Source organism: Rhinolophus sinicus, linkage group LG01, assembly GCF_036562045.2.
Source record: "Rhinolophus sinicus isolate RSC01 linkage group LG01, ASM3656204v1, whole genome shotgun sequence".
Lineage (NCBI taxonomy): Eukaryota > Metazoa > Chordata > Mammalia > Chiroptera > Rhinolophidae > Rhinolophus > Rhinolophus sinicus.
The window spans coordinates 197,924,506-197,936,510 of record NC_133751.1 but is presented as its reverse complement, the minus strand read 5'-3'; the positions used below and the strand labels follow the sequence as shown (position 1 = coordinate 197,936,510).

Here is a 12,005-nt window from a genome sequence, read left to right as displayed (position 1 = left end):
TTCCACTATTTTTAGACTTTCAATTTTTAACCCTTTCAATGGTCTTCAGCTTCATGTCTCCAGTCCTGACTCCTCAGTTCCAGGCACACATATAACAGTGGTGCTGAACATGCCCATTAGCTTGTCTTCTTGACCCAACATTCAACATGTCTAATCAGCATTAGTAGGAAAAGAAGTCTTTTCTTACCACCCTGTATCCCTCAGTCATATCATCCACCTCCTTGATGGTCAAACTCAGAGACCTGCTGGCATCTGTGAACCTCTCTACTAGTTAAGAGCATGGGCTCGAGACCGGGACTGCCTAGGTTTAAATCCCAAGTGTTCCTTGCTTGGTTTGGGACTTTGGGCCAACTGCATAACTTCTCAGGACCCAAGTAACTTCCTCTGTAGAACTGGAGTGGTGATAATAATATAATAACAATAACTACCTCACAGGCTTGTTGCATAGCTGAAATAAGGCATTATAAACATTTAGACCAGGACCCAGCACCGAGTACTTGCTCATTAAACATCAACTATCATTTTCCATTTAATTATCAGATCTTCATGTATAGTCTCCCTGAAATCTATAGTTAAGTTTTTGTTGCCAAGTTTTCTGCCACCCACCGCTCTATGTTAAATTAATACCTGGATTACTGCAAACTGTCTGGGGTTTATATTCCCACAGCCTGCATATAACTACCAAATGAATCTTCCAAAGAAACTATTTTAATTATAATTCAAAAACCCTTCACTGGTTTCCCATCTTTCAGGATACAATGGAAACATTCACTATCTTGGCATTCGAAACCTTCCATGAGGTAGCCCTCGCCTTCTATTTTCAGTTGTTATTGCCTCTTCTGCTTACTCAACTCTGGGCTATAGACAGGATGGATTTCTAATTCTTAAACATTCTGTCTTTTCTTGCCTCTTAGTTTTTGTAATAACTCATAGTTATACTTCCTATGTAGCAGGCAATGTGCTAAAAATTTTAAGAGTGTCATCTCATTTATTTTCACAACAACTCTATGAGATAGCTACCATACTATTCCCACTTTACAGATGAGAAAACTGAGGCCTGGAGAGAGAGAGAGTGATTGGCAGAAAGACAGTTAGTAAGTGGTGGACGTAGGATTGGAATCCAAGCTGACCTCAGATCCCATGATTTTAACCATTTTATCTGTGCCTTCTCTATGCCATGTCTGCTTTCTAGAAAATCCTTTACCCTTCTCTCATCTATTTCACTCCCACATATTATTCAATGCCTTCATTAGGTTCTATCTTTACTATAAACTTACCCAGACCCCTTCAAACTGTAGTGAACTCCTCTGTCAGGTAGAAGCTTCTTGAGGCGAGGAAGGGTGTTATGCGTATTTCAAGAAGCCCAGCAATGCCTTGAGTATAGAGTATTTAATACATTTCTGACTATTTATTGGTTTCACATTTCTTTTCTAATGAACTTCGCAGTGATTCCTTGTGGTTAAGCCAATTAATCTTTGATTTCTTTGTGTTGCCCATTGTCCTCGTTAGGTTTTTTGATTGCCAACATGTTTCTCAAGCAGAAAGGGAATTTATTGGAATGGTGTGAGGTATCACAGAATGCTGTAGAAACAGACTTGCTCTGAAATGAAGGGCGGCAAAGCCCACCAGAGGTCTCCAGCAGTGCCATCCCATGAAGCATTCCACTTCACGCTACTAGATACCCTTCCTTTGCAGTCACCCCAAGTTATATCTATCTGACATCCCCATATGTTGTCCGTCAATGCTTCCTTCTGCCAATATTTGAGGGAGCCATGATCAACAACTAAGCAAGGGGAGAAATGAGTCATTCTCATATTGCAGAAGTCAGGGAGAGGGAGGGACTCCAGGATACAGAACCATGGCGCCTAAAGCGGAATAGAGAAGAGACTAGTTGCAAATATTAGAAAGAGAGGAAGTCACTTAAGAGTCGCTCAAGATTATTAAATGCTTCCTTATAAGACAGCATGCCTTCTATAACTTCTAAATCTTCTACAACTCTTAGTTAGAGATTTAGGGTACCATGAGTAAGAGGGTCCAGAGATGAACAATGAGAGATTTGTGACCTTGACCCATGCGTGCACATTTTCTAAGTGCTTACAATTTTCTGGTGAACCCATAGTTTTTATTAGATTCTCAAGTGGGTTCACAGCCCAAAAGGGTTGTACAATACTATTTTCCACTACAAAAATAGAAATGTAATCTTACCCCCAAAACTAGGTGAGCCGGAAGCAGACTCTCATAATATTGTATAAGGAAAAAAATTAAGTCTGAAAATTCTGCATGTACTGTAACACACCTGCTTACCTAACAGATTCCAAAGAGTTACTTAGAAAGTAAGATCTGTTTAGGACTAGAGACATACAGTAGAATTTCTAAATATCCAATGACCATCTACCAAAAGGATGTCTGCTCTGTGGAACCCTTAGTTGTCTACTTAAGCCAATTACAGAGTAACGGTAGAGTTTGCCTCCCCAATTGTTATTTTTTATAGCATTCTGCTATTTTTCTCATAGTTTTTGAAAGAAACTTGCAGTCTCCATACTTCAACAATCATCAGTGTCTCTTTTAACCTGTCTTGCACAATCACTGCGTGAGAAGGTGGAGGTGTATGTATGGCTCAAGGCTGGGGCACATGTATGTGCTTCAGCTAAATCTAGTTATTATTGGGGAAAAAGGAACGGCCTGTATTGTGAAAAGTAATGGAAATAAAGGGAAAGACTTGTCAAATAAGTAGATGGCATCTACTTAAGGCCATGGTTGTTGGGACTAGCTGGTTAAGTGAGCCTTCCCTGAGGGTCGCCATCTTCAATACAGAATGAGAACTGTGTTTGCACACATGGCTTCTAAGGGTGAGATGAGAATGTCTTGTTTGGTTTCTCTCTTTGGTCAAAACAAAGCATGGGAGGGGCATCATAAGAAGGCCATAGTTCTAAATTGATGGTCAGAGGAGGCTTTTCGAGGAAGAGGCATTTGAGTAAAGACCTGAAGGAAGTTAGGGACAAGCCACAGGATCTCTGTCTGGAACCACTCACTTCCGGGTTGCAAGTTTGCGTCATATGTGGCAGCCAACCTGCGCTTTCACCATTAAATGCGTTGAGCACTAGAAAGAAAGGAGGACGCTTTGGAACAAAAGGCTCCAGACAAACCACAATGTGCTTCCTCATTGTTCCCCTCCTGTCACTCTCCCCGTTTCCATGTATAGCCTGGATTCTACTAAGACATGAACGAAATTTTTGAGATAGTTAGCAGTCTTGTTATTTTTCTTTCTTAAAGTTAAAAACTCCCAGCACAGTGAGACCCTTTTGCACAGAAATTGCTCTCCTTGTTAAGCTTCTTGTTTGTATCCACAATGCACATCATACATCTCTCTGCACAAAAATGCCCTGGACATTGTGGATCTCACACATGTGGATCTCACCTTCCCTGATGTAAGTGCAGACACCATCCATAACATCCTTTCCTCAGAACTCACCTCCAAGAGAGTTGATAAGAGTTTCTTCTATCTTGGCGGTCATGGAGATCAGTTCTCAGTGGAAATATTCCTTCAACTATCTTGATAACCTTGCTAGTGATTCATAGACAAGCAATGGTTCATTTAGCGCCTACATCAAACTGGTGGGCACCACTATAGAGTAGGTCCATCCTACAGATGAAGAAACCAAATCTTAAAGAACCTAAATAACTGTCTCACACAACCATGGTTTTCAGAACCAATCTTTCAAATGTTTAATTAATCAATCATGTCCTAGTCTGGTGGTCTCCAAATATTTATCTCATGTACCTAGTAGAAAATAAACTGACTATACTCCCATATTCTATGCTTATTTATAAATTATATAGTTCTTATTAATAGCTAATATTTTAAAACACAATGTACATATGGGACAAGGTTTATTGTTAAGAACAATAAATGTAAGCCCCTCATTTATTCTTTCATTAAACGTAACAATTATATATTCAGAACCTTTTAGATGCCAGGCACCATTCTGGTCACTGAAGACACAATGAATGAACAAGATAAAATTCTCACTGTTCATGGAACATAGAGTCTAGTAGTAGAAGACAGACCATAAGCCAAATAAATAAGTAGAATGGATAGCAGTGTCTCATACTAGTAAGCGCTATGGAGAAAAATAAAACAGGAAGAAACATTTGGGTGGGTTTGAGGGAAGAGTTGTACTTTTAAATAGCCCCAGAGAAAGTAAGTAAAAATCTACAGATTGGGAATTAACTGTTTAACTATTTGTAACCATTTGACGTAGAGAGTCAAGAGTCCATGTCAGTAATTTCCCCTTTATGTGTATAACCAACAGAAATAGAATTCTAATATTTTCTTCTTGTACCCTAAGTGAGTTTCTTGGGCACCCCTTTAGGAAGACCACTAATTGAATCTACACTTTCATGAGCAACTGCTTTAAATGGCCTTCTCAGACTTCAGGTATATTATTATAGTTTACCTTTGGGATCTAGCCAGAACAATCGCTTGGATAACTGTCTTGGTGGCAGACATGGAACCTTATAGTATATTAGCTTTTTTATCCAATTTTGATTTGGTTCCATGCATGATTTTACATCATGTTTTATTTTGCTATGAGCAATTCTCTTAAACATCCAAAGTCATTTTGTGTTTTTGTCTTGCTTTAAAGCAGGTAATTAGGGAGAATACATGCACAAGAGAGTATCTGAACAGCTGGTAGTTAGTGACTTTACAGGAAACGGTAACTTGTGGGGTTTTTTTTTTCTTTTCTGTTGAGTTATGTTAATGTAGCATGAGCATTTCCCTTTTTACCAGAGAAGAAAGAATTACTCGGCCTGGTGAAGCTTCAGAAGAAAGAGGTTTGATAAAATCGATATTTATAACTATTTTGTGACAGCAAAACAATGAGCTTCCGAGGAAAGGTTTTTAAACGGGAGTCCGGTGAATTTTGGAAGAGGAGACGAACAGTGAGGAGAGTAAATCATGAAGAAATCCACAAACTTAGTTCTGTAGGTATACAAATGTCGGTGTTTGCTTTCCATCTTTTCTTTAATACTTGAAGAAGAAAAAAAAAAAAAAAAGATTAGCTCTGGGGTGGTATTCTAACACAGGCTCTGGGGAAAGTCCTAGATAGAATAGACTATTCGATTTGGCCCATGCATGTCCTCTTTTACTTACATCCTTATTTTAAAACGTGTTGACAGAGAATTTAGGTAGCTAAAGCATTTCTGGACTATTTGGAATATTGGAATTACTTTCCTCATTATTTTAAAACATATTGATAGAGGATTTAAATAGTTAAAATATTACTAGAATATTCACTTTTTAAAAGAAAAGCCTACAATTGCCTCAATTAAGGCCTCTAGCAATGACTTGTATATGGTTATGTGTTGTATTGTGGTGTTGTTGTTTTTTTAATTACTGCTGTTTTTATCGCATACTACTCATTATTTGTTTTAAAATTCTTAGAACAATCCAAACCACGAAAGAAAGTGTAAATAAGTATTCGATTAAATGAGCCAAGGAAGAGAGTAAGAAGTGATAAGTTTTAAAGTTTAAAAAGATTTGTTTTGTTTACTGTTAAAAGTGTTTCTTCCTTATTGTTTGCAAACATCAGGAGAGCTCTGGAAATGTGTACTTATCACAGAATCGTAGATTTCTTTCTGTGAGAACCACTAGCAGCTGAACACGAGAGCCAATTTCTTGAGCACTTCAGTGATCCATCCATGCGTAGTGTGGAAGACTCACTTTATATGATAAATGTCTGCAACAACATTGTTGGATAGCTCTTTTTACACAAATGTATATTTTGCAGGGTGTTTTATTTACAGGATGCTTTCATCAGGGCAAGGCTGCTTAACCTCAGCAAGACTGTCTTTGGGGTCTGAGATTTCTCTATTGTGCCGGCCTGTCTTATGCATTAGTAACATCTCTGGCCTCTACTCACTAGATGCTACTGGCAAACTCTCCCTGGTTGTGACAAAAATGTCTCTAGATGTCCCCTGGGGTGTGGAGGGTGAGCTCCCCAGTAGCGAACCACTAGGTGTAAATAATCTTTTTGTTCATATCAACATCTTGAATCCAGAAACAGAGAAGCTTACATATGATAACAATGATTAGTTATGAAGTCATTTAATGAATATGAATAATCAAATGCACGAATAATCACTCAGCTCTTGATAAGCCAAGAACACGTACAAGAATACAATGTTTCAAGTAATAATGGTTCTCTTTATATTTACAATCTGCATGGTGGAAATGTAAGTGCATAGAACTTACCAGAGGTCTGGCTCGCAGGTTGGTGCTATGATGTTGTTTGATCAGTGTCTTATCAGTATCTCAGTAGAGCATGTCTTCCATTGGGAAACAGAGGTAAATGGGCCCTTCAACCTTGTTCCCATGGAATGGACCCAGGTCTTTCTAAGCAGCATTTCAGAACTGGAATCGGCAGGTCCTGAACCTAACCTGGTCCCCATTGGCCCAAAATGGGTGCCCAGTTGTGTCTTCTCTACTGGCCTGTAAGAGCCTCCCTCATCAGTTGCTTACCACCAGCCTGTTAACGAGGATAAGTGTTTGAAAACCTTGTTTGGTTTGAGATTATTTTAACCTTTAGACCAGTCTGAAAAACATAATTTTTCTGCTACCTTTCTCCCAGTGAAATGTAGACGTTCCGTGGGTTATGTCACCATGACATCTACTTTTTCTTGTGTTCACTAAGAGACAATATACAAGAAAACACGTCTCTCACACACAGGCCGTACATAGAGCTTGGCAATAGGACAGTCCCTGGTGTCTCCCCATGTAATGAAGCTAATCACTGTATGAAAGATTTTAATTGAATTTGAGGTATTGCTACTGAGCACTTTGGGAAAAGCAGCCAGGAGGACGCAGTGTTTTGCCACAGCATTCAGTAGCTATGCATTCACATTTAATTAAGATCATTCATACAGTGATTAGCTTTCTTCCATGGAAGGCACTGGGGACTTTCCTGCTACTGTTGCCTGCTTTTGGTCTTCATAAGATAGGCATGTCTCCTTTCAGAGTTTGTCCCTTCTGTGAAGTGGGGGATTGCTCAATCCATTCCTAATTAGTATCCTGAGATGTGGGCCTCATTGTGAAAAATAGAAAATCCAAAAAAGTGAAAAATGCATAATTAGAGTGCTAGGGGGTCATTCTAGCTCACTTTCTCACCTACCATCTATATGACCTTTGGCAGATAAATTACTCTGAGCCTGTTTCCTCTTCCATAAAATGTTCATAACAGTACCTGCCCCCGTCTTAAGATTATTTCTTGGAATTCAGTTTGATTGTGTGGATTCTGAACATGATTTCAACATTGTGTAAAAGTTACAAATGTTCTATAGTAGTAATAAAACCAAGTAAAATATTTACTTTTCCAAGACAAGGAAAGAGATTGTAATTGTAGTGAGATTGTCTTTTCAGTGACTGCAACAATTGAAGCCAATGGAAGGTGACATCTCTTCCCCACAGCCTTTCTCAGTGACAGGCTACTCATTCAGTAGACACAGGTTTGAATGGCCTCAAGCTGAGTGTTCAGGGGCCCCAGATTGCTCTGTATTGATGGGGTTTGTCTTAGAAATGCTGTATTTTTTTTTCTTTCCCACCTAAGCCACCCAAAGCCAGTTTGGACTTTCCCCAACACAACCGTATAAGTGTCTTAAAAACTAAACCAACATCCCTAGACTTACTTCAGAGATGACCTGATAGGTAATAAGGAAGAAGCAATTCAAGTGACAAATGAAGGTTAGGCCTAGAAGTTAGTTTACAGACTAAAACAATGAATTTTGAATTTTTTGATATCCTCATATATTGTAGTGAAAGGAGAAATAATGATTCTTGGAACTAATTGTCATAGATTATCTGTTTTTATAATGACCATGTGGATTTTGAACGCAACAAACTATGTTTTGCAGTAAAGCAAATTTAGAAATTGTTTCATTTCTTTGTAATCTAGAGTGTTTAATCAGAGATCTGTGACTTCCTGAAAGGTATACAACCCAAACTTTATACTCTCATGACCCAGGCTGACAATTTTGTTTTCTTCAAATGATGTTTGAAGCAGTTTGTTTCACTCTGTTACAATTTTTAATTGTTTTGCAAGTTTTCCTTATTAATCCAGTTTTTAAGTGTATTGTCTAAGAAATGCCTTCATGTATTTTAATTCGCTTATCACAGCATACAATATGAAAGAGTTCAACTGCATTATAAGACAAGTTCAAGGAAAAATGAAACTTACTTCTTAGATTATCAAGTAGAACGACTTTCCTTAATTTTTGAAATGTGTATGTTCTATATTTGAAGGTTTTCTTTTTAATGGTCTATTTTATTTTTTTAAACCCATAGCATTCAGTATGATATCTAGTGCATAGGAAGTCAATAAAAATATAGTTTCCTTCCTAAATTGTATGTCTTAATTTGGAAAAATTAAATACACGATTAACTTGAATGATTATATCAATCATCTGTACAGTCAGAAAAAATGTAAAATGTATTTCAATAAATGTGGGTTGGTATTTTTAAGTTCTTACTGGCTTATAGATCATTAATCTGCAGGGTTTCAAAGTATTTGGAAAAGTTGGGACGAGCACAAAAATTCTTGTTCTCCTCTTTGGTAATAGCCTCCTAGCACTGTAATTGAAAATCGGAAACTATGCACCAAGGATCTAATCTGAACACCTTTAGCATATATCCCATATATATGATTTCATAATATGTACTGTGCTCTTGCCTTTCAAGTCTATGTTTTTTCTTTTATTCTTCCATATTAACGTGAATAGCCTCCCTCCCTGGTCACCCTCACTTACTGTCATTCTTTGTTTTATACAAACATTTACAGTTACCTATTTAGGCTATTTTACAAGGAGCCAGTTAGCTGAAAGTAAGCACAGGAATCCTAGGGTGATGGGTGCAGGAAATGATGAAATGAGACTAAATCCAGGTTGAAATGCAATGGAATATAAGGATAAAGGTCAGAGACGGCCAGGTTGGAGACAGCAAAGAAGCAGGATTAAGGGAGGAATCAAATTCAAGTCCGGACCACAGAAATGGAGAGGTGTAGATTGAAACTTGATCTGGCCTAAGAATCCTGGTGCCATCAGAAGGCTCTGGGTGTGGCCGCAGGAATAGGGAGGAGCCAGCACAGGTGCCAGGTACCTGCAGACAAGATGCTTTCAGAATGGACTCAGGACAAGTACCTGTAGCTTAACCGGGAATGAGCTTGCTTTCCTCAAGGCTGACTGCTAAGAGAGGGAGAAGACTTGAGCCAGGAGCGAGGCAAGGTGGAGGAGAACTGCCACACCGAGCAGAGTTAACTCCATGAAGGTGACCTGCACAGCTATCTGAGCAGGGGGCGGATCATTTGTCAGAGTTGGGGGGGAAAAGGGGAGGGTGTCACAATGGACCGGAAGTCCATGCTCCCAACAGCTCCATGTTCCCAACAGCTCCATGCTCCCAGCAGCTCCATACTCCCAGCAGCTCCATGCTCCCAGCAGCTCCATGCTCCCAGCAGCTCCATGCTCCCAACAGCTCCATGCTCCCAGCAGCTCCATGCTTCCAACAGCTCCATGCTCCCAGCAGCTCCATGCTCCCAGCAGCTCCATGCTCCCAGCAGCTCCATGCTCCCAGCAGCTCCATGCTCCCAACAGCTCCATGCTCCCAGCAGCTCCATGCTCCCAACAGCTCCATGCTCCCAGCAGCTCCATGCTCCCAGCAGCTCCATGCTCCCAACAGCTCCATGCTCCCAGCAGCTCCATGCTCCCAACAGCTCCATGCTCCCAGCAGCTCCATGCTCCCAACAGCTCCATGCTCCCAACAGCTCCATGCTCCCAACAGCTCCATGCTCCCAACAGCTCCATGCTCCCAACAGCTCCATGCTCCCAACAGCTCCATGCTCCCAGCAGCTCCATGCTCCCAACAGCTCCATGCTCCCAACAGCTCTTTTTATTTCCCAATGGTGACAGTGATACAAAACTTTCTGAATTTACAGATTCCCTCAATTAGTAGCAATTTCCATTGTGGGTTTTGATGTAGACATTATCTAACATTCGCTATATGGTTCCTTAATACACTTTTTCATTTCCTTTTCTTCATCTTCCTTGCCCTCTTTTAAATAGTTGTTTATCCTCTGTCCTTACCACTTCTTCCCTGAAGTGACCAGTGATCTCATACCCCTAGATTTCTAATGTCCTTCCCTACAGAACTCACAAAGGAAGGAGGGATAGTACTCAAAACGACAGCTGTTTCAGAATCTTTCCAACAGGAAAAAAACAAAAAGCTCTTCTGTTGCCTATTCCTGCAAGGTCATGACGTTCGCTAGTGGAGTGGAGTGGAGTCGACCACAGGTTTCTCGCTAAACTGGGTTGAAATATCAGTTCCTCCTTCAACTTGCTGAGCAAATCTTACGAATCCAAGTTGCGGCATCTGTAAAATAAAGCCATGCTGATCTCTTCTAGACTTGATATGGATATTCAGCGAGGGAAAGTCTTAAATCCTTATCATGGTTCTTGCCATTTGATCATATAGTAGTACTGGATGGGAGAAATGATAAAAAATGGTAGTTTTTATTATTACCATTCGTATTAAATTATTTGGTGTGACTATATTATTTCTATGAGCAAAGATAGATTAATTAGTTTTAATATAACAAATATAGCAAATGTGACTCTTCAGATGAAAATGGCAGAATAAAGGAAGATGATGTGAGGCTGGCAATGGCTGAGAGATGCTTGAGTTCTCAGATACTCTAGGAGGCTTCCAGTACCCCCAGTGCAACCCGGCACCTTCTAGGAGAGACAAATTGTGGTATGTGGAATGTCAGCACTGAAAGCAGATGTGGACAGAAACTTATTTTTTTACCCCCAGTTGTTCTGTTGGCATAGGAGAGGGATGAGACAGGCTTAGTGGAAAATTAAAGATGAGGGCTGTATTGAGTTTATCACCTTGAAAAACCAAGAAGATACTTAAGTTCTCCCATGCCCAGGATGCATGACGCCAGATGTATGTTTTATAGAATAGATGATGATGGAATTCATTAGTAATACATGAGTTTACTAAACCTAACTTCCTGCACTTCAAGGAGTCACTGGCTATGAGAGGTTCTCCTTTAAGACCACTAAGATCCAAATCAAGGTAATTCAAGGATATAAAATAGTCCCTAATTATAGGTGCTGCTATTTGTATTATATCATATTCGATTTGTTCAATTTCAAGCAGAAGAAACTTACATAAACAAGCATCGTCCAGAGAAGGGAACAGGAGAAACAGGCTGGGGAAAGAACAGGGATGGGCATAGAGCATCTCAGGCCAGTGAGAAATAGGTGGTCTTGGGGGTTGGAACTATGGGCAGTCATGTGGGATTTGGGCATCTTTCTACTCAAATTTCAGAGTCCTGGAGGAAAGTGTTGAATGAGCTTGCTGGGATCACATGCCCTTGACCACAGAAAAGCAGGACCCTGTGAATTATCAGACCCCCCAAGACCACTCCCTATGGAGGTAGGGAGATAATTCTGGTGACTTCACCAGAAGGAAATTAAAATGCTAATACAAAGAAACAAACAAAAAAAAAGATGGGTGTTGCATAGGCCAAATAGCAACAAAAGTCCATTATGCCTATTCAATTTCAAGTATCCAATGGTAAGAAAGGAAATAAAAGAATGATCTGACTATCATTAGGGGAAGATTTATTGAGACTATAGGAGCATGTTCTTCACAGAACTGTTTACATTCACGTGTATGTGCATGTATGATTTTGTGTACACACACACACACACACACACACCCCTCACACTTGGCCTGTTAGTGAAAGTTCATTTGTGTGACTATTAACATACTAACGTATCATCAGAATTTAAGCCAGTGACAGCTTTCATCACAGATTTCATATAAATTAATCTAAAATTCCCAGCAGATTGCTCTAAGGCATTTATTTCCCTGGTGTCAGGAAGACTTGTAATTAGGTTGTGATGTATTTTTAATGATATTTATTATCTTTCAAGTGTTTCTATAAAAC

At 39.6% G+C, this 12,005-nt stretch overlaps 1 protein-coding gene across 10 annotated transcripts in view; it reads left to right on the top strand.

The window, feature by feature from the left end:
• DOCK10 (dedicator of cytokinesis 10) overlaps positions 1-12,005 on the top strand; it is a 236,387-nt gene that overhangs the window by 88,792 nt on the left and 135,590 nt on the right. For 2 of the 10 annotated variants that reach the window (XM_019736634.2, XM_074314114.1), the window contains exon 1: positions 4,767-4,986. The exons of the other annotated variants lie outside the window; for them this stretch is intronic. In XM_019736634.2, coding sequence (XP_019592193.2) covers positions 4,882-4,986 — 105 coding nt within the window. In that variant the 5' untranslated portion in view covers positions 4,767-4,881. Of the gene's footprint in view, positions 1-4,766; positions 4,987-12,005 lie in introns of those variants that run through there. 10 annotated transcript variants of the gene reach the window in all.